Source organism: Lactuca serriola, chromosome 8, assembly GCF_051521515.1.
Source record: "Lactuca serriola cultivar US96UC23 chromosome 8, Lser_US96UC23_V15, whole genome shotgun sequence".
Lineage (NCBI taxonomy): Eukaryota > Viridiplantae > Streptophyta > Magnoliopsida > Asterales > Asteraceae > Lactuca > Lactuca serriola.
Window position 1 is genome coordinate 74119007 of NC_136415.1, and position 24025 is coordinate 74143031.

Consider the following 24025-nt stretch of genomic DNA (forward strand, 5'->3'; position numbering starts at 1 on the left):
CTGATCGGAAAGATGAGAAGAGAGGTGGCGACGGTTGAAGGTGAGAGGGAGGCATAAGGGTGGCGCCTGCACTTTTCTCTTAGGGTTAGGGTTTAACGGATGCAAGGTGACGAGTGGGAGGTTATATACCTGCCTCTTAAAGAAATTCCCCCATATTAACAAGATTAGTCCCTCCATCCCCAAGTTCTTTCAAAACTAATCCCAAATTTACCATTTAGTCCCCTCCTTTCCAAGATCCTTTCATCTTAGGTCCATAATTTACTTTTTAACCCCCACTTCCATAAATTCCTTACAAATTAAGTCCTACAAATACACTTTTAACCCCTGGAGTTCAAATCTTGTCATTTGACTTCCCGAAACCAACACTTTATTAATTATCATTCGATTTTAGGCTCAAATAATATAGAATAATAATTATTATTATTATTTCCGATGGTTCCTGATTTATTATCTAATTACTTTCCTTAAAACGGGATGTTACAATCCAATACTCAAATCTTATTTCAGAAGTACTCATGAATAATGTAGCTAATTGTTGCTATGCCTAACGCCTTAGACAATCTACAAGCCAACTCATGACAGTCTTATTTCATACTTACTTCCAACGTATGATCGACTGTGGATAGTTTGAATAAATCTTATTATTCTGGAAGTCAAAACACGCAAAGTGAAACAATAGTAAATGATTGACACAAGACAGTAACTTTACTTATAAATAAAACTCCTTTTATTCAATCATAAAATGTCAATTACAATTTAGCTATTACAAGTTTCGGTTTATCTAATCACTAAAAATAATACCGTCTGTTAGCCTAATGCCCCTTACATGCTGCAAGTGCTTAACCCTAGTCAGTCCCTTTGTAAGGGGATCTGTTTGGTTGTCCTTTGACGATATCCTCTTCACCACAATGTGTCCTTCTTCTACTTGATGTCTTATGAAGTGGTATTTTATGTCGATATGCTTGGATCTTCCGTGATCTCTTGGTTCCTTAGTTAAGGCAACCGCCCCTTCATTATTGCAGAAAATCTCCATAAGCTCCTTTATGGATGGAATGACTCCAAGGTCTCCGACGAAGTTTTTCAACCATATCGCCTCCTTCGATGCTTCGCTTGCTGCTATGTACTCTGATTTACACATTGAATCAACTACAGTCTCCTGCTTGGAACTTTTCCATGTCACTGCTCCTCCATTCAGGGTAAATATCCAGCCCAACTGAGAGTGGAAATTATCTCTTTCGGTTTGAAAGCTCGCGTCGCTATACCCCGTTACTCTCAAGTCATCACTCCCACCAAGAGTAAGGACCTAGTCCTTAGTGCTTCTTAGGTACTTAAGAATGTTCTTAACCGCAGTCCAATGAGCTTTACCAGGGTTCCCTTGATATCTGCTGACCATGCTCAAAGCAAAGGCCACATCAAGGCGAGTACAAGTCATAGCATACATGATCGAACCAACTACAGAAGCATATGGTATATGACTCGTTTATGCTATCTCAGCCTCTGTACTCGGAATTTGAGTCTTACTCAGTTTGGTATTGCCTTGGATAGGTAAGTCACCTTTCTTGGAGTTCTCATGCTGAAACCTTTCAACACCTTGTCCAAGTAGGTACTTTGACTAAGTCCTATTAGTCTTTTACTCCTATCTCTCAATATCCTTATCCCTAGGATGTAAGCAGCTTCTCTGAGGTCCTTCATAGTGAAACACTTCCCAAGCCAGGACTTAACCTCCTTCAAGGTTGGGATGTCATTTCCTATGAGCAGTATGTCATCTACATACAATACCATAAAGCTTACTATACTCCCAATAGCTTTGACATATACGCAAGACTCATCCTCGCTTCTTGAAAATCCAAACTCTTTGACTTTCTCATCAAAACAAAGATTCCATTTGCGAGATGCTTGTTTTAATCCATAAATGGATTTCTCAAGCTTACATACTCTATTAGGGTACTTTGCATTGACAAAACCCTCCGGTTGACTCATGTAAACATCTTCAGCCAACTATCCATTAAGGAAAGAGGTTTTGACATCCATTTGCCATATTTCATAGTAATGAAATGCAGCTATGGCTAACATAACCCTTATAGATTTAATCTTCGCTACTGGTGAGAAGGTCTCATCATAGTCAACTCCCAGAGTTTGAGTAAAGCTCTTCGCAACCAGTCGTGCCTTATATGTGTGTACCTTCCCACCCATGTCGGTCTTCTTCTTGAAGATCCATTTGCACCCGACTGTCTTACGATCCGGTACATTGTCAACCAAGTTCCCAACTTGATTATCATACATGGACTGAATCTCGCTATCCATAGCCTCTTTCCATTTTGCAGACTCGGGGCCTGTCATGGATTCCCTGTAGTTATTAGGTTCATCCAAATTTACCAGTGTGCTATCAATGATAAATGTATCACCTTCAACTTTTATATGAAAACCATATAACACAGGTGGAACACTAAATCTAGTGGAACGCCTGAGAGGTATGAAATCGTCATTTGGCTCAACCGAAGTTTCTTCCTCAGTTTGATTGCTAGTGTTTGAGATTCCTTTACCGCTTGACTCTTGAAGCTCTTCAAGGTCAATTTTCCTCCCACTTTCCCCTTGGCATATGAGTTCTCTATCATGAAAGACTCCTCTCCTCGCAACGAAGACAACATTGTCATTTGGTCTATAAAAGAGATATCCAAAGGACTTATGCGGGTAGCTGATGAAAATACATCGCTCACTCTGAGGTTCGAGCTTGGCATGAGTCTTGCATCTCACAAAGCCTCGCAACCCCAAACTTTGATGTGGTCTAACGAGTGAACCTTCCCTGTCCACATCTTGTGAGGTGTTTTGGGAACCTTTTTGGTAAGGACTAGATTAAGGATATGGGTGGCAGTCTCTAAGGCATACCCCCAAAATAAGATAGGTAACGAAGCTTAACTTATCATGGAACGAACCATATCTAGCAAGGTTCTATTGCGCCTCTCATCCACACCATTAAACTGTGGTATTCTAGGTGGCGTCAATTGTGAAACAATTGCAAATTCCTTAAGATAGTCAAAGAACTCGATACTAAGATACTCTTCTCCTCGATTGGATCGCAAAATCTTTATCTTCCTGCCCAATTTATTCTCCACTTCTTGCTTAAACTCTTTGAAATTTTGTAAGGTTTCTGACTTATGCTTGATTAAGTAGATATAGCCATACCTACTATAATCATCAGTAAAAGTCACATAGAAGCGGTTAGCATCCCTTTTGGCGGTTCTGAATGGTCCACACACATCAGTGTGTATGATATCCAACAAACCTTCACCCCTTTCACAAGTACCAGTGAAGGGTGACTTTGTCATCTTTCCAAGTAAACAAGATTCGCAAGTGTCATCTGAACTTAAGTCGAATGACTCTAGAACTCCATCATTTTGGAGTTGGGCTATGCGCTTCTTATTGAGATGTCCAAGACAAAAATGCCACAACCATGCCTTATTCAAATCATTGGAAGAATCAATGTGTAACACATTATTTCCTAGGTTATCTACAACATTCACAGTTCCATACACATCATTGCAAGGTAATGCTTGAAAATAAAATACACAATTGTAATAAGCATTAATACCACCAATTTCATTATTAAAAGAAACTGTAAAACCTTGTTTGTACAAACTGTGAAAGGAAATAATATTTCTTGCCATATCGGCCGAGTAACAAAAATTATTCAAATCTAAATTTAAACCATTACTAAGCAATAAAGAATAAACTCCAATCTTGGTCACATGCGACATTTTCCTATTTCCCATGATTAAGTTTATCTTCATGTGCTCCACATCCCTACTTCTTTTTAGTCCCTATAAATCAGAACAAATGTGAAATCCACAACCTGTATCAGGGATCCAAGAATTAGCATGCGATGAGTTATTAGATTGAATAGTGTAAATACCTGCAAAGGAGGGTTTGATCTTCCCATCCTTTATGTCTTGCAAGTACTTGGGGCAGCTTCATTTCTAGTGCCCATTTTCATGACAATGGAAGCAATCAGCTTCCTTCGGATTGGAAGAGGAATTAGCAGAACCAGCTTTGGTCCCACTAGAAGAGGATCTATCAAGAGACTTTTCCTTGCGGCTCTTGGAAGGAGCCTTCCTATTCTTTCCCTTTCCATGTCCTATTGCCAGAACAAGGGCAGAAGTAGTAGTAGTAGGAGTACTAGACACAACCGACTTGACTTTAAGGTTGCTCTCTGCAATCCTTAAAAGGCCTTGAAGCTTGCTGAGAGTCACCTCCTCCTTGTTCATATGATAAGTCATACGAAACTAATCATAATAAGAGGGTAAAGAGTGTAGAATTATATCTATGGCCAACTCTTCATCAAAATTGACATTTAATTTAAGCAAGCGGTCCACATATCTTTGCATTTTCTGCAAGTGGGCCATGATGGGTTCACCATCCTTCATTTTGGTTGTGATCATGGAGGCAATGATCTCATACCTCTCATGTCGAGCACTTTGATGGTATCTTTCCATCAAATCATGATACATTTCATAGGGATAGTAGTCCTCATAGGACTTCTGTAGCTCAGCAGTCATGGTAGCAATCATTAGACACGACACCTTTGTCGCATCCCTCTCATGAGTAGTGTGTTCAACGATTTGCTCAGGAGTGGCAGTGGTTACATCAATCTCCTTAAGCTCTTTATCCAGGACATATTCTTTGTCCTCATAGCGAATAGCCATTATGATGTTACGAATCCAGTCATTAAAGTTCGAACCATCGAAAATGACCCCCCACATAGGTTCATGAGGGAGAAAGAGTCTGAAGGAATTGGTGTAGAAGCATTGGTTAGAATAGACATCTGAAAAGAAGAAGAATAAAGTTTAGGTTAGATTACACCCAATATGAAATATTAAGGCTAGGACCGAAAACAATATTCTACAATTGCGAAGAGGGATGTCGTAATCCAATTGTAAAATATTTGAAGGTACGTAAATGACGATTTACCAATTTCCACCATGAAAAACAAAATAGATTATTAAGTTTTAATTGGTTTGAAATTCATAGATCTTTAACATTCATTGAACTTTTCAATGGCATGTTTTAAATGTCAATTGTGCCCTTCAAGTTTGTGACTGGGATGCCGAGTATCACAAAAAAAGGAGTGAATAACCATGCAAATTAACTTGGTACACCCAATGTTACAGATCACCTAATCAATGTGTCGGTTAACCACACACGCTCCATTAATCTATGATTAAAATCAAGCTACCCTTTGCCACACATTGTCAGTTCCAGATTAGTGTGTCGGTTAACCACACACGCTCCACTAATGACTTAACAAGGTGCAAAGTGTAATTTCATGGATTAGCATAATTTTCACATTTTTCCTGAAGTAACTAAGATTGAGAATTTAATAAAAAAAATCTAGTTATTTTATATTTATCATTATACTTTTAATGAGGGAGAATTAATGTCCTATCCTACCCGTTCGGTTAACGACCATCCACCAGTCAAGGAAGTGGTGGGTGAGAGTGGACACCCATTAAACCACCATTTTATATGCAGTAACCTTATACCCCCCTTATAGACCGGCTTCGTGAATGAGGCCTACTAACGGTAAGACTGACTAGGCTTATATATATATATATATATATATATATATATATATATATATATATATATATATAACTTATAGTATTATAAAGTATAAGGGTTGAATTTTAACTTTTAAAACTCTAGGGTTTGGAATTAAAGTTTCATTGATGAGACTTTACAAATTGCAAAACTTGAGGGCAAGTTTTGAAACTTGTCAAAACTCTTCACATTCATAACTTATGTGTTTAATAGGATTTTAATGTATGAGACCTTTCATTTTCCATAACTTGAGGACAAGTTATGGAGGTTATTAAAATTCATCTAGATCATTTTTATAAAAACTAAAATTATCACATAATCTATGATCTAACTAAACTCATAATCAAGATAATTTCAAGTCAACAATTTGAAAGCAATTTTGTTTATCATATAAAAACAACAATTATTTTAAAACTTTGACAATTATCTTGTGGTTGGATGAGTACAAGCACTACCATATCATAAAAACATTTTCAATGATCCAAAACAGTTTGTGGTAGTGTTCTCAATCCAAACTAGGCCAAAAAACTCGAAATTCGACAAACAGAGCCTTCAACTCGTTGAGTGCAAGAACTGGACTCAACTAGTTGCTCTGTTATTGAGTGGACTCAGCGAGTTCACCAGTCAGAGGCCAAAATTTCTACTTTTTCAGCTTTGAAAAACTAGTAAGCATCAAATATAATAGAAAACAGTCCTAGGCTCTAATACCACTGTTGGGTTTTGTGCACTATAACACTCCTATGGTGCACATAAGAAGGTGAACGTGTTAGGGGTGAGCGCGGTGCGGTTATTGGCCAAAACCTTACAACTAACCGCAAATGCGGTTAATCCTTTTTCAAAACCTCTTGGTGCGGTTATTTTTGCGATGTGGTTAGGCGGTTATTTTTGCAGTACAGTTTTGTTTTTTTGTGTTTCGGTTATTAACCGCATGGATTTGGTGTGATTATTTTGTGTGGTTTTTAACCACACTTTGAAGTTTAAATAGTTTTAAGAGTTTAAAGATATTACTTGTAATAATAAAAACCATAAGGCATAAGACAATTAGCTTAATTACAAACAACTAATATCTTATAAACGTTAAATCACTAGTAATTAACAATAAATATCTTAAAATTATCAAAGTTCACCATTTTTCAAAGTTAAACATAAGAAAAAACAAACACTTGTGTCTTTTAGAATTTTATCCTTCTTTCATCCATAAAACTTGTATTATTTTTAATATTTAATATATTAATAATTAATAATAAAAAATGTATATAATATATGCGGTGCGGTGCGTTTTTTTTTTGCGGTTTTTGAAAACTAATAGCCGCACCGCACCGCAAATTTGCGGTTTTTTGAAAAAAAAAACCTCACCATTGGTTTTTGTTGCGGTTAATCGTTTGCGGTTTATGCGGTTTTTGTGGTTAATTTTAATTGTGGTGCGGTTAGTCTCCCCCTTTTTTCTGTCTTTCTCTTACTAGTTACCATTAGGCTCCCCCTTTTTTTTGTCTTTCTAACCATCTATCTATCTCAAAGATGAGAAACATGCTAAAGTCTAAAAACTAAAAAAAAAAAGACAACATTTAGTTTATTGAATAAACAATTATTTTCATTTGTTTCTTATAAATAAATAAATTCATATTATTGGTAAAATGTCAAAGCAGCCAAACGAAATAGAGAATTTCATTAACATGGTTAGAATGTTAGAATATAAAATATATCTACCGATCACTGGTTATTTATATAAATTTGTATTATTTTTAAGTTTAGTTGTTAGTTTAAATAATGTTTACACTATATAAACATTATCTAAACCACAAGCACACAATTAAAGAAACTGGGCTACACTGTTATTGTTGTGAAGCATTGATTTGTGTAGAGGAATCACACAACGCCACTGCTTCCATTTTCTTCATGATTTCAAACTTTTGGGGCGAAAATGGAGGCACAGAAGGTTGGATCTTGTAAATCTGAGCATACACAAGGTCATTATCATACTCGTTTGCATTTGAATCGTGGATGAAGGATTGTAGATTATACTCTCGGATTCAGGAATCATTTGAGATTCGTTCTCATTACCTTTCAATCGAACCAAAGCAGCAGATACCTTAACCTGCTTATCCACCAACTCTATTATCGTCGTTGTTAACCCCAATTTAGGTCAAATTCGAAGCTGAAATCGATGAATTGATCGATCCAAAAGAGGAACAAGTTTCCAACGCCACTGATTCTGGCACCGAACCCGAATCACCACTAGTACCACTTATTTCCGCGAATCCCCATTGTTTGTCAAACTCTCACCATTCCCTTCTAAACAATCCAAACGAAGAAGAAAAAGAAGAAGAAGAAGAAGAAGAAGAAGAAGAAGAGAGAAAGAGAGAGAGAGAGAGAGAGAGAGAGAGAGAGGTGGGCCCAACTTTATTATTTATTTTATTTTTCATTTAAATTAAATAGAAAAAACATAAAAAATTACAGTCATTTCAATTTACCGAGGGACCAAAATCATAGAAAAACCACCTCAAAAGGACCATCAATCTAAAAAAGTTGTGGTTTGGCCAAAAAACCCAAAAAATGCATACCACAAGGACCATTTTTACAATTCTCTCTCTCTCTCTCTCTCTCTCTTTTTCTTTCTCTCTATCTCTCTCTCTCTCTCTCTCTCTCTCTATATATATATATATATATATATATATATATATATATATATATATATATATATATATATATATATATATATATATATATGAAAAAGAACTCCCCTTATTAGCAGTTTTTGGTATTGATTTGTCCATTTTTTTAAATTTCTCCGTTTTATGCCTGGTACCAACTTCTAGAACGCTTCTTTGTTCCACCACCTCCGACTTCAGGATATGTGGCTTCTTCCCTTTTATTTCTTCTACATCTCCTTGCTTACTCACCCTCAATCTTGACAGGATCCTTCCACCTTTACCCATCGACCTTTAATACTTTCTCGGGGTTAGTTTAATCCCTGGTCAATACTTCCCGATAGTAACCACCGACCAACCACTACTTTTGTTTATGGGTATTTCTACATTCTTCTCCTATTGGAGTCACTAATGGACTTTCTTGTGCATCTATTTTCTTCTCTTTTTCACCCCACCATACTCCTTGTGTTCTTATTTTCTGATATCCATCTTCGGTGACACCGCCTCCGCCACAGACCCCTGCACCGCCTCTTTCCATTTGGGTTTCTTCTTCACCAGTTGCTAATCTTCCAGAAATTCAACATCTCCACCTGCACCAACTAAAACCTCATCATCGAACTTCAACATAATACTGTTATATGCTACTAAATAAATTGGTATACATTATTAGATTATAAAAAAATATAATAATTCACTATAAACTATAATGAAGAAACATCTTCTATTAGTAGCACAGAATGGGATGGAAAGCATCTCAAAAGCTCATACACCATTAGAAAGTTTTGAGAGGGGATAATGTATAAGAAATAGAAAAAAACTGCTTTTCCACTTTTATTGTTGCTTTTTTCTTGCTCATGTGTAAGTGTAAATGGTTTTTCTTTATTTAATTACATGTAATGATTATTAAGGAACAAGATAGGGTGAAATCAGAACAATTAAACGTGTCATTTGCTCTGAAGATCATGTTATTTTTAATGAAAAAACTTGGTAAATAACCTCCTAAACCGATCCCATTCTCTTTTATCTTTAGTAACAGTGATTAATGTATGCATATTACATAATCAAACCATCAATTTGAATTTGATGTTATTTTGCATGTAAAGTAGCATATAGAGAAAGGGAAAGGGAATGTAGGTTGGATTTTTATTTTAGAAGCCATCCAGGCTACTCCATGCCCAACAATTGGTAATCTCTCATTTCTTTATGTTTGTCATTCTCATAAATGATAAAGTAGATCTTGATGACATTGCCATCAAAGCAATGATATATAAATTGTCATGAACATAAAAAATGTAGAAGGTCATGCACAATGACACTACACAAAAACTGACAAAAGGCAAATGCTACGCGGACTGATATTCAGATGCTATCTTCAAAAACCAAGTCTTTTGATGTAAATATCTGCCTACCAAACCATCGAAAGTTTGCAACTTTTGTATCTATAAATGTAGAATTATCAAGCACCACTTTTGATGTAAACAAATACCAAACAAGATTAAATTACAATTTCGGTGCTTATGATTTACAATTATAGCATATCATTTTATTCTATCAAAAAATATTAAAAAATTACATGCATCATTAGAAATAGTGAATGTCATTGACACCAAAGAATAAGAATACAAAACTTTAGTAGGTAGCTACAGCCTTTTGTAAACAAAAAAATCTAAGAAAATACCTTCCGACCCACGCAAAACATGGGTCTCTTCACTAGTTTAATATGATACAATAATTTAAATGTAGGATTGAAATGTAGGCAACCATTTTCGAACTTATGCCATCTTGTATAATACCTCATTGCTTTAACCACCAAACAACACTTCCATTTGTGTTTTTAACCCATGGAACACTTATATATATATAAATATAATTCGCAAAACACATATAAAATTTGGTTCAATTTGTTTTTTCTCGGTTTTACATTTCCTAAAACCGAAATCGAGCCCAATATTTCGGTTTTAAAAAAACTAAACCCCAAACCGTCGATTTCTATTTTGATTTCTCTCTTTTTTTCAATTTTGGGGTTCGATTTTACTCACTCTTACTGTAAGGTAACAACACTTAAAGCGATTTTCCTTTGGTTTTCCTACCTCCATTTATCCTAGGGAATGGTATCAATGTTGCACACTTTAATTATAAGATCTAATAAAACGAGTCTTAGTTCATTGTAAAGCAAAAATCAACTTCATGATTTCAATACTTTACTAAACCCAAAATTTATCAAGTCATATATCATAATTTCATTAGCCATTGTTTAATGATTTGTCTTTCTAGTTAGATACATGTTTAAGATCTTATAATGATTGTGAATTATACATCTAATTTGAATAATCTCTCATGGTAAGTACCTCCTTTTCAGCACATAAGAAAACTTATGCATGTTTATCTTGTAATTTAGCTTGACTAGCTTCTCTATTTTGGATATAAACTTATAATGTTGGTTAATCACTTTTTGTTGTTCCTCTAACATCCCTTCTTTTATAGCCAACTCCTTAACAACAAATTTTCCAATCTTTTTGATCTTTTTATGAAGCAGAATGTTGTTACGTCTTTTAGAAAATTACCATGTTTCATCTATCATGATCCCTAATTCTTTTACCATTTGCCCAACTAAAGGTGGTGCAATGTGCTTTTTACTTGGCTATTAGGCTAAATGAGTATCAACTTGATGTATCCTTCCTTTCTAATATATAGAGTTGATATGATCAGAGTCTTTATCCTTAGATGAATCACTCATAGATAATGGCTCCCAGTCAAATGGTGTTTGTTGGTGTTTTGGTTAAAGCATGTAGACAAGAATGACATGTATAGGTTTAGCTTTAATGAACGAATGATACATGCCAAAAAAATCGTCTTCATCCTTAGATTATATTCCCTCTTAGATAAAGAGTCCTCTTCTACATTATTCTCCTTTTTAACATCATTAAGAACAATCATAGCATGACAAGGAGGCGATGAAGCTGGAAGAACTAAGTAATCAACAGTAACTGCTGAAACATGAGGAGCATAAACAACTTGAAGAGGAGTGGAGTTGGTAGCCATATAGGCATAATCAGATGTTATAAAGGCAACACTATGGATTTAGGCATATGCAAAAACGCTAAAAAATGTGAGATTCTATTTCTGATTTATTGAAACGTAACTGCCACTAAACAATAATGGTCCATTGGTCGTGAATATGCCAAGAAATTTAAGATGGAATGTAGATAAGTAGTGAGAGTGATCACTAAGAATAATTTTTCATCTCGCATGGTGTTGAAAGTTTTGTTGGTTTTCCTTAACATGTCGGTGTGGGTGAACAACTTCTGAAAGTGGTCACCAACGAGAAAGTTAGCCCTTTTCATGTTATTTATTTTATGCATATTGGATCAAATATTGGCGCAATATCAAGAGGCATATAGGATCCATAAAAAACTTCTACAACATTGATGACATTTTTTTAGGGTTGACCAAGAGCAGTTTTTAGGTCAATATGTCATTATAAATAGATCGTCTTGTGCCTTTGTAAGCCTAAGCAGAAAACGTTTGGTTGATTACTACAGTTAATAATACATTTTCGAGTTCGTCCGTTGATTAATCCACATTAATTTCTTATGATCTTTATTTTCTTCATATCTTTAAGTGTCATATCCTGTTATGTGTTTATGGAATCTTCATCATAACATATGTTATATTTATTTGTTTTGAAAATTAGCAAGAACAACAATTAATGATTTCTAACAGTAGAGAGTTTTATGATGACCTTTGATTAATCTATTGTATTGTTTTGGAAATGGAACTTACCTAACGAGAGTGCCGGACTATTTTTCACATACCGACTAATTCCCCGGTGCAAACATAAGGTTATGCTTCATGTCACTGCAGATGAACCTCCATGACCACAAGGGTTTAATAGTGTCAAGATTTGAACACGAGTCAATAGGTTATCCACCATATCTTTCATATGTTTTACCAAATCACCTCAACCCAAGTAGTTTTGATTAATCTATTGTAGATGTTCTTAACAAATTATTTTTAATGATCTGATTGGTTTAAAATAATATATTTATCTTAATTATATATTTTGATTAAACAAGTTTATGTATTAAATATAATAGATAGATACGATAAATTTGTAATAAGATGGATGTAAGTATATTGTATTATGTAAGTTGGATGGTTGTAAAGAAAAATTAAATGGTGAAATATATAATTGATAATATTGTAAAAATGGTCTTTATGGTTGGCAAAATTCTATGGTTTTGGTATAAAAAAGTTTGATGGTGCATCAATGGTCTATTTTTAGATATGTTGTGTGAATGTGGTCCTTATAATTGATATTTTTCTGTGGTTTTGGTCCCTATAATTGGTATTTTTTTGTGGTTTTGGTCCAAATCCAACCTGAAATGACAAAAATACCTTTAAATAATTTTCTTTTAATTTCTTAATAGTTTTTATTATTTTCAGTAAAAAAAGAAAAAAAAATGTTACCCACCCCACCCTCTCTCTCTCTCTCTCTCTCTCTCTCTCTCTCTCTCTCTCTCTCTCTCTCTCTCTCTCTCTCCTGCTATGTTGATAATACTAGGTGTGAGACTTGTGTATTATACGAGTTTATTAAAAATATAATAATATAAAAGTTTAGATATTAAGTGTTTAAACTTAAAGTATTATTTTTACATAAATACAAACTTAAAGTACTACTTTTACATAATTAAAACGAAATTATGAATAAGTAAGTAATTCAGTCTATACTAATAAAAAAAAACTATTGACATATTCTAAATAATTGTTTTGAATATGAAGATGTCAACATTAAACATTTTTTAAAGTAAATTTTTGAAATAAGTTTAAACGAATTGATGAATCAGTAAGTAACTGAATCTATACTAATAAAAAAAAACTATTGATATATTGTAAATAATTGTTATGTATCACAAATTTCCAAAACTTATTTAAATACAAAATTAGATGTCTTATTGCTAAGTTTACCATCGTTGTCTAAAAAATTACAAGATATAAGTTACACTAAAAATAAAAACTATTTGTAACTTAACATATATATTAAGAAAAAAAAATAAAATAAGTGAAGTGATATCATTGGAAATGATATATAACGGATTTATTAAGTAAAAAATGGAAATAGATTGAAATCAATGTGATCATGATAAGCATTAATTATGAAATAATAACAATATTTAATACAAATATATATTAGAAGCTACACATAATAAATTAAGCAATTAACTAACTAGAAATATGTAACACAAAGTTACCGATGAAAACTCAAATAAATTGCATGATAAAAAAAATATTGCTTGGTGTGGTGGACATAATCTTTTGTTATCCAAATATAATTTTTTAAGTTTTCTTTTCTCTTTAATATCGTTAGATAATGGAACTATGATATTAAAATTGAAAATAGATTGGAAATGTGTATATTGATATCCATATGAAATAATTTGGGTTGACATTTTGTCACTGACAAGATACGTAGAATTATTTGATTATCTTAAATGTTGCTGACGATAAACTACATATGCTATATAAAAGTAGCAATAATGAATAAGAAAATGTATTCGTTACTAAACATGAAAAGTTGATACGATATAAAACAATATTTTTATAAGAAAACATAAATTTAAAAAATGAATGACAATAAAATTAATTTTACTTGCAGAGAAACAATTACTAATTTCAATGATAGACATAACATTGAATTTTCTATTATCCATAAGTAATTTTTTTTGTTTTCTTATGTGCTTAGGGTCGGGTGAATCCATTTTGTATTGGAATCTATAAAACAATATTAATTATTTTAATATAACTGTAATGAAAAAGTATTAATTTGTTTTACCAATTAACTTAGTAAAATGGAGATATTACAAAGTAAAATGTATATATAACTAAAAATGATGTTACTATATGAAAATTTTGAATTTACATGTACAAAGCCTAAAATGCTAATTCATGATTTTTTAATTGTATTACATGTATATTAAAAATATATAGTAACTAAATGTCATGTAATAATATAAATAATATAGACATTGTAACACACAAGTATAATATAATCGTATTTTATCATGTAAATAGAATAACTATTATTTTGGTATTCATCTAATTATAACTTGATTTTAATTTAATTTAAACTTATATATCATTATAATTAAAAAGCATGAACTCCTTAAATAGTGATGACATTTAGCAAACTAAAAAAGAAATTAATGAAATTATAGTTGACATTGACATTTCCATTCTAATTCTCATAATTAATATAGTGACGTGGAAATTAAATGAAAATGGAAAACATCATAACTTACAAATGGAAAAAATTAATTCTATAATTCCTAGAAAAATGATATGTGGCGAAATCAATAAGAAAGTGATATGTGACAGAAAACTTTCATTTATTAGGTAGGATTTATTTTAGTTATTTTCACAAAAAGGGAACTTCATAATCACCACCACCAGTGAACCTTAGGAGTCGCCAACGTTCTTGCCAGACATGGCCAGGGGATTATTTAACATATAAGAAGGTAGGTCCTAGGACCTACCTAAAATTTGAATTTCATTTATAATATATATACCACAAAAATTAAGAATTATCTAAAAAAAAATAAAAGACCTACAGTTTGTTTTTCTAAAAAATGTTTTAAAAAGCTATTTTAAAAGGGGCAAAAAATAAGTTATATGAGACATTTGTGCTGTTAAATACATAGAGTTAGATATACTATATAGTTTTTATCAAACAATAAGGTATCAATGTACTAATAATCAACTAATTTTCCATTAAATCGTTCGGTTTTTTCAAGTACATTTCAGTCGTTTTTTTTTAAATTTTAATTGGTGGTGGCTGATCGTTTTTTTCAGTTATATTTCATTAAATTGTACACGACCCGACCCCTCACAAGTGTTATTGATTTTTTGACCGGCTTCACTTATTTGGAAACCACGTGATATTTTGTTCTAGATTCGCCACTGGACACGGCTACGTTCTCGACGAACACGTTGCCATTCTTTCCTGACCCATCGAATTTCGACTCTTATTTGATGGATCAAATTTGGACATCAATGTGAACTTCATCAATGTCACTATTACCACCGATGCTTTTGAAGATTTCCAAATCTCGTTTGTAGAACAGACCGACGCCACCACCATGTGAAAAACTCTAACCATAACACTGTATGGAAGCCTTCCCCTAGAAATGGTTTGAAACAAAGATCTGATATAAAACCCTTGAACCAGATGACTATTTCCGGTGAAAGCAACAAACGAGGAAGGGGTAGAACTCCGAAAGTCGGTCTAAAGATATCTTCTCGTCAGAGTTCGGAGAACTCGAGTTATAGCGTGTAGCTTTCTCAGCCCAGATAAGAGCTCGTCGGAGTTCAGATGTAGAGTGGTGGTGGCAACGGTGTTAACCGGTGATGTATGTAGTAGCAACCTGTGGTGATAGTGGTGGCTTGAGTTGGTATGTTCTTGAATGTGTGTATGTGTATTTTATTGAGTATGTTTGTGTTTTGGAGAATAAAACCATATAGATATATATAGAGAGGGGGTGAGAGAGAAAAAAGGGGTGGGTAGTTGAGTCATTTTTTATTTTTAATTAATTAAAAATATTAACATAGATATATAAAAAATCTAAGGGGTATAATAGTCTTTTTAAGTTGATAGAGACCAAAATCAATAAAAAGATCCAATTTTAAACCATTGGTGCACCTTCAAAATTTATTGGACCAAAACTACAAAATTTTGACAACCATAACTATTTTTGCAACTTTATTTATATAATTTTTTGGATATTTATTGATACAAAGTGGAACCATCATCCCATTCATACAAATGAATCTCAAAACACCCTACTTTTATTATTATTATTATTATTAATTTTTTTTTTACGAACTGACCTATTTTGGCAAAAATCTGAATAATCTGAACACATAAAAATCCAACTAGATTTGATTTGATGAATAAATATAACAAAGTAACAAGTGTAGGGTGGAATCACTCAAATATATTTGTTTAAATGAATAGTCCCTATACAAATTGCAAGTGTTCAAGCTTTATAGTAACTATTTTATCAACATTAAAACTAGCATGACGAAAACATAAGTTTTGACAAGCTTAGAAAACTTTACAGTTTACATATGCACCCACAATTTAACAACGTCCTCGGGAAGAAAATTTCAGGGGCGCATAAATACTTAATTTGTTCTAAACTCCAAGGTCCATCATGAAATTTACTCAAGAAGATAATGAATGCCACGTCATCAAAAGACAAGGTCCAGATTGGATTAACGGGCAGCAACATGTACCTGCCCGTAATTCACTCATCATCATGCAGTACCAAGAATTTTCATCACACCATATCCAAACACCATGAACACCATTACAAACCCCACAACCCTCTTCCACCCCCAAATCACCACCTCCCACCGCCGCCACAGCCACCCACTCCCACCTATAAAAGCCACATTCTCCGGTGAAGAAGCCCAAACCCGCCGCCGGAAATTCATCATAACCACCTCCATTTCACTACTTGCATTAAACAACCTTAATGTCCAGGTAGCATCAGCCGAGAGCTGGGGCACAAGATCGTTCATAAAGGAACGGTTTTTTGAACCGGGGTTGTCGCCGGAGGATGCGGTGGCTCGAATCCGGCAGACGAGGGAGGGACTGCACAGCATTAGGAACATGTTGGAGACTATGTCGTGGAGGTATGTGCTGTTTTATATAAGATTAAAAGCGGCTTATTTAAATCAGGACTTGAAGAATGCGATGTCAATAGTACCAGAACCCAGAAAAAGTTCCTACGTTAAAGCTGCTAATGAGCTGGTCAATAACATGTCTGAGGTATCTTCACTTGCTCCATTACTTGTCTAATTTAACTTTTCTCTCAAAAAAATATAACATTTTTTTTTATCTGTAATCTATATTGCAGTTTGATACTTATATTCGGTCACCAAAGGTGTACGAATCTTACTTATACTATGAGAAGACATTGAAGTCGATTGACAATCTTGTTGCTATACTAGCATAGTGAATTGCACGCGTTTGATTTTGTTTATATGATGTAAAAGTGAACATATAAGTAATAGAAAGTTCAAACTTTGTTATATTTCATTCAAATATTTCACACAAACAAACACAAGGTGAAAACACACATATATAGTAATTGTAGCCCAAAAGGAACAATTTAGTTTCAAATGTGAAATCAAATTAGCATTAGAGCACCACGCGTTTTGCATGTCGAGATAGCGCGATAGCACCGAGCAAGATTATCAGGATAAACACAACCACTGCTCCAAATGATCCGATGAGCGAACCAGATGCGCCTTGACAAAAGTCCCCATATTGTTGACATACCGGCAACCAATTTGTGGAAGTGTTTCCATTGTGAGCCAAATACACGATTGAGGCTGCAGCCGATGCGCCCGCAGTGAGAAGAGCTAGCATGACCTTCAAAATCAAATTTACACCATTAACAATCGATCACTATTACATGTCTTTGCTCCTCGATTAAGAAACATAAAGTTATAGGATAAATCTTATAGTTTAAATTACGTGTCATTCTACCATTACATCAGTCTAGTAAGCATCTAGACATGTAAGGGTAAATGATGTGTAATATAGTTATAGTGTAATATCGTTATAGCGAGAGCTATAATGATATAATATTGAAAAATTATTGTATCTTTATCATGTCTAGGTTCTGATCATTACTAGTCAGAACCTAAACACTTATTCACTATATTAGTGTCTTGTTACCGTGTCCATGATGATCAAGAGAATCCTGCTTCCTCTTGCCGCACTCCTCATGATGTGAACGATGGATAACGGGATGGTGAGAACGAAATACGCACATACTATCGCGTTCACAATCACAAACAATCTGAATGACCGAAAATCATCGTATTCTGCATTGAAAACCACAAACCGAGTGAAGAAAGGTAGGGTTTGTTCATTGGTTCCCATGGCAATTGCAGCACCTAAAGTACCCGCAATGCCAACCAAACGCAAAACAAGATCCATCACCGAAACCCCTTTGTTTGATCCAACGGGCACCAAGACCTTAGAGGCATCGCCTTCTTCCAATCGTACGGATTTTGTCATTTTTTGGTTTTGGGGACTTTTTAACAATTGGAAAGGCTAAAGAGTTGGCAGGGAAAGAAGTTGTGTAAGGTGGTGTTGAAATAGTTTGAGATAAAATGAAAGAGAAATGTGTGTATTTATATAACAGAAACATAGTTGAGTTGGTATAGAAATGGACGTGTTAGTTGTCAACGAGGGTTTCTTTTTGGCTTTGGTCGCTGCCCTTTAACCTGCTCAACTTTGAGTACCAACTTCCTACTCCATCAATCATCAATTCTTGAACTTTTTGCTGGATTTTCAAGAATTTCATTATAAACTTTCAGATTATCAAATTTTTTATCCATTCATGATCTGATTTTCGATTAAAAATGATTTTATTGATTTTATTTATATAAAATTATATAATGTTAAGTGCAAATTAATTGGCACACAGTACCATATATTTTACTGGGAAAAAACGATGAATAGAAGAGAACTTAATCAAATAGATAAATTTTAATGGAAGAAATTATGAAAACATTTATGTTCAACTCTTTCACTTTATCGGTTCATTATATATTCATAATTTCTTGCGCTTTAATTTTTATCTAATTCTATATTTCATTTAAGGCAAATAATAGAAAACCAGTATATTTTATCATGTTTTTCAATTTCGCCACCCAATTTTTTTTGGGGGCATAAGGGGTCGACATTTTTTATCTAATAGAATTTCGCTATTTAGCATGTTATGAGGTCACTTCCTCGTTGCCATTTATGAGTTGGTGTGATCAGGTAAATGGTTCTTACATGACATGAAGAGTTGGAGCATTTTTAATTGGGATTTTTTAAACTAATTACTATTTCGATCGTTCACCGCCATTAGAATATATGTTTTTTTCATTGATCATACTTAATATACTAAGTGTAGTATATATTAAGTGTTTATTTTATCTTTAGGTGAAATTGATAAACTAACCAATATTCACGAGTGTTTTCATAAAAATGACCAAATTTTTTTCAAATTTTGCAAAATTAACACCACCTCTAAAATACCATATTCCGGAGTAGTAAAGGTCGTTCCACATGGTGGTTAGCGAGATATGATGTCAGGAAAATCTGGCGATCGTACATTCTAGATTGACGTAGTTAATATCGGAAGACCGTACATTTTGAACATATATTTCAAACTATGTGTCAGCGTTCCGAACTGGCTTTATACAATTATAGATTGTCTAGTTTACATTCCAGACACCAACTATATACTCGTAATTGTGTTTTAGATGTATTTCAAAATGCAAATTGTGATCATGAAAAAAAAATTGTCAAGTTGTCTGTTTTTACTTGCATAACCTTGGAAAAATGAACATCCATAGTTACACCAACAACATAACAAATGTTATGGGTTGTTTTCATTTATGTTTTGTGGCTCTTGGACGCGTGGTAAGATAATTTTTTCCATTTTTTATTTTATTTTATTAAATTCATAACAACTAAGTGTTTAATTTTGTTGAAAATATATTGGTTATGTTTATAGGTAATGTTCCTCTAGGAGTGGCATGGCATTTGGGTCTGATTCGGTTGGAGAGGTTGCGGGTTGACTATTAATAATACATTGATCTAACTCAACCTATATATGTATTCAGGTTGGTGAGCTGGAAACATCAACCCAATCGAACCCACATAACTCATTTAAGTAGCATATGGTTCATAACAATGATAGCATATTAGATTGATATTTTTTTTAAGTTGAAATTTTGATACCGTTGACGGTGTTAATAAGATGATACAAAAACTATCTCCCCAAAACCCATTCTTTCCCTTGGAGAACCGAATGAAGAATTGATGATGCTATTGAGTTACAAAGTAATTGTGGGGTTAATACAAGGGTAAGAACTAAGGGGCTGTTTGGTAGCCTCTTAATTGACAAATTATGAGTTAACCTCTTAATAATTCAGATTAAGAGTGTTTAGTATCCTAAAAATTAAAGCCTCATAATCTTTTAAAAGCCTCTTAAACTTCCAGACTTGAGCGTAGGACATCCACAATGCATTGAACTTCATAGAGTTCAATGGATTGTCACATTATCTTTCTACAATCCATACAACTCTATCATTTTTTTTCTACAATGCTTTGAACTCTACAAAGTTCAATAGAATGTTACAAAGATGTAATTTATAGTAAATATTTAAGAATTAAAAACTTTCCTTTTTCCATTGAAGAGTTCAATGGCCATTGAACTCCAAATTCATGGAATGTCAAGGTGGCATCTCACATTAGTATAGTTTCATTCATTGAATGACACATAGACTTACCATCTCATTCAACTCTCCTATTAAACTCGTCATTGTGGATGCTCTTATATTTGAAAAGAAAAGAAACATGGTCTTCCCTCTATTGCCCTTATATGCATTTGTCCATCAAACACACACCCACTTTCAGCATCCATCTGGTCGTCTCCCACATCCGACTAAATCCAACACTGATCATCTCCTCCCATCGTCGACCACCTCCCCCGACCTCCTCCTATCATTGACCTTGCACAACATAGTCACCCCTGTGACTACAAGAAATTAAGGTATTTATCTACACATAAGTTACCCACACATGTTAATGTGTGGGAAAATACCCACACATATTTTTATATGTGTAGGTAATTGAAAATAATAATTTTTAGTGATTATCTAACACTTACATTGTGTAGATAATACTTTTTATCTAACACTTCTATTTTGGTGTGTAAAGTTTACTAAAAAATGGTCATCTGTAACAAGTTTTTTACCCACACATGTAACAAATTTTATTAACGTGTAGGTAAATTACCCACACAAACTTAAAAAATCAATGTATGTGTTGATAATTTGTTAACTTTCACCAGCACATATTATTTCTCTATATGAACGTGTAATTAAATAAAATAATAATAATTATTTTATTTTTTTAAAAATGACGTGGAATATTTACTACCGATACATATTTGAAAATTAAATGTATGGTTGGAAACATCATTAAGTTTTTCACCAATATATAATATTTACATTTACATGTTAACGAAATACGTAAGATAACCAAAATTTGATCTAACTATATTTTGACGAGTGTAGTTTAATTCACATATATTTGATATTTAAAAGTATAATATATATATATATATATATATATATATATATATATATATATATATATATATATATATATAAAACCTACGCATAAGGTAAAAATGATTTAACTTTATTAAAATAGAGAAAATGACGTAGAAATTTAAAACATATTAGATTAGGATTTTGAAATTTACATGGCGGATTAAGATATGATCCTACTCATTCACTCTGTTTAAATTATTTTTCAATTTTATTTTCCTTCCATCTTTTCCCACTTAATTTTTACGTTTTTTAATTCCCTCTAGGCTCCAACTAATTCTCCATATTTATTTTAGATATTTCATACAATTAAATCCAAAATCCATTCCCATGATGTCCCATGTGAACCCTAGCATTACCACGCCTCACCTTACCAATCATGTTCTCCATCGCTTTCCCGTGTATCTCCTTCGCCTTTATAACTACAATTAGCTTGTAATTTCTTTAGTTTTCAACCATATATTTTAAATTAATATGTTATCTGATTAAACCATTCGATTTGCCTTTTGTTTGCTTGTTTGTTTAAAGTGTGCAGAGAGATTCAAGACGAATATGCTTCCATGATGGTGAATCCAGAACTAAAGTTGAATTTTTGTATATATTTCTTCTCATTCTCTTAAATCCATCATTATAATTTCAGATTTTAGACCTACATCATTATAATTTCAGATTGTATTTAACTTCCTCCTCTAGCCTTGCTTTCTTCTAATTTTCTAAGATTTGTATCGCCTTTTTCTATTTTGATTTTTGAGAATAATTAGATATTAAAGATTAATATCATTTAAACCTTTAAACTGTCTTGGATCCTCTAGACGTAGATGAAACCAATTTTTTTTGTCCGATTGTATGTCCATGAATCACTCTACAAGTTTGATGACAAATAGTGATGCATAATCTTTCTAAGGGTTTCCACTTTCCAATATTATGTATGTATTGATGGTTGCTATACTCTACTTTTTTATAGGTTCTAAAAAGTGCGCAAAGAGTTGCCAAGAGTGACGTAAGAATGGTAAGAGCTTATTCATAATTTTGTTGGTATATTTACTTTTAGGTATCCCTTGTGAATAATGTGTTTATGTAGCTACTAATTGTTGTTATAAGCCTAAAATCCCAATGTGTATATATATAATATATATATATATATATATATATATATATATATATATATATATATATATATATATAAGCATCCGGACCGGGTATTTGGAACCGAAATTGGAGCCGGTCCTCAACTGTTGCTTTTAGAATCGTTCTAGAACCAAATTTGATATTTTTGGTTCCGGTTCCCGTTCCACGGTTATTAACCAATTTAGAATGGTTCAAGTTCCGGTTGTTATTTTTTTAGAGTTGTTATCCTCTCGAATTCGTTTCTGCAGGAGCAATTGTCAATTGTTCTTTTTTACCCTACACAAGTCATTGCCAATTGTTCTTATTTACCTAATTTTGGAAGATAATATGCTTACAAAATATAAAAACTTCTTTATAGCAATAGTAGTCTTAACTTTTTATTTCCCCATTTTTGTTGTACTTAAGTGGATGCATGGTCATTTGAAGTTGTAAGGCCAACATTTTAGCACGTTGAGGCTTGTCAATTAATTAGCCATATGCATACACATTTATTTATTTTAGACCACTTCACGAATACTTATGTCAAAAAACTATAATCGGTCACTAATTACAAAAGTAACTATTACAATTTTTGGTTTATTGAATGGATCTTTTGAAAGCTTCAGGTCTCAAGTTAATTCAGTAACCTGTCATTGCGCAATGCTGAATATTCAAAAGCAAAACATATCTCTGAATACGAAGAAGAAAACCTTAACTGAATGTCATGAGAAGATTGTGTTGCAGATTTTGTTGGTACTTAATCAAGTCAGTGCACCTAATTACTATGAGTTCAAATGTTTACGAGACTTGCAATGAGAGATTTTCCTATAAGATATTATTCTTTTATAGATTCAATATTTGTGTACTTTGTATGTAAAACAGTTGAATTATGCAGACATCTTTGTTGATGTTTCCAATGCGTAGCAAAAATGTAACATTTGTTATTTGTCGTTATTTTATTATTTATCGTAATTTATATCTAATTTGCGTTTGATAATTGCAGGGGCGGATCTATAATGGTGCACGAGGTTGCACCGACAACTACTAGATTTTTTCGTAATAATGTAAAAAAAAAGATTTTTTTATTATTATGCACCTATAAAGAAACGTATTTATTATTATTGCAATTCGCACATATTACCAAAAGTTAGGATGATTAAGTTGGTCAAAGGTGCAGATTTTTTCGTAACAAGTTTTTTTTTTTTTTTTTTTATTTATTCTTACATTCACTTTTCCTTGCCCCACGGCAAATTTTATTTATTTATTTATACATTTACTTCTACTTTTATGTACAATTTGTTATTAGCCCCCAATAATATCTAGCCAACAAAAAGGGCTTCGTGAATATAGCTTGTTAAAACTTAAGTCGTTTTCAGTAAAACTCAATTAAATCACTTTCCTCGTCGTTTAAAATTCATATCTTAATCGTTTGTTTTTTCATTAACTTGACAACCATTTAGTAAAAATTCATTTTTTTTTCATTAGCAAAC

General features: G+C 33.0%; 2 protein-coding genes and 1 long non-coding RNA gene across 3 annotated transcripts; 2 read left to right on the forward strand and 1 right to left on the reverse strand.

The window, feature by feature from the left end:
• Positions 1-16558: 16558 nt before the first annotated feature.
• PNSL2 (PsbQ-like 2) lies at positions 16559-17336 on the forward strand. The gene is made up of 2 exons (XM_079015780.1): positions 16559-17073; positions 17162-17336. Exons 1-2 carry the CDS (start codon positions 16600-16602, stop codon positions 17258-17260), a joined length of 573 nt encoding a protein of 190 aa, XP_078871906.1. The 5' UTR covers positions 16559-16599; the 3' UTR covers positions 17261-17336.
• On the reverse strand, positions 17313-18432 carry LOC145068782 (casparian strip membrane protein 1). Its single transcript, XM_079015779.1, has 2 exons — positions 17989-18432; positions 17313-17679 (listed from the first exon to the last, which is right to left on the reverse strand). The coding sequence occupies exons 1-2, from the start codon at positions 18331-18333 to the stop codon at positions 17446-17448; spliced, it is 579 nt and encodes a 192-aa protein (XP_078871905.1). The 5' UTR covers positions 18334-18432; the 3' UTR covers positions 17313-17445.
• A 3407-nt stretch (positions 18433-21839) lies between these two features.
• On the forward strand, positions 21840-23479 carry LOC145068837 (uncharacterized). Its single transcript, XR_013689150.1, has 3 exons — positions 21840-22022; positions 22393-22437; positions 23162-23479. It is a non-coding gene; the product is annotated as an uncharacterized LOC145068837 (long non-coding RNA).
• Positions 23480-24025: the final 546 nt, after the last annotated feature.

What these genes read in the sequence shown, in the direction of transcription:
- PNSL2 (XM_079015780.1), top strand. Translation starts at nt 16,600, where the DNA reads ATGAACACCATTACAAACCCCACAACCCTCTTCCACCCCCAAATCACC. An exon ending in TGGTCAATAACATGTCTGAG is followed by an intron (nt 17,074 to 17,161) that starts GTATCTTCACTT and finishes TCTATATTGCAG; the next exon opens with TTTGATACTTATATTCGGTC.
- LOC145068782 (XM_079015779.1), bottom strand. Translation starts at nt 18,333, where the DNA reads ATGACAAAATCCGTACGATTGGAAGAAGGCGATGCCTCTAAGGTCTTG. An exon ending in TCTTGATCATCATGGACACG is followed by an intron (nt 17,680 to 17,988) that starts GTAACAAGACAC and finishes TTGATTTTGAAG; the next exon opens with GTCATGCTAGCTCTTCTCAC.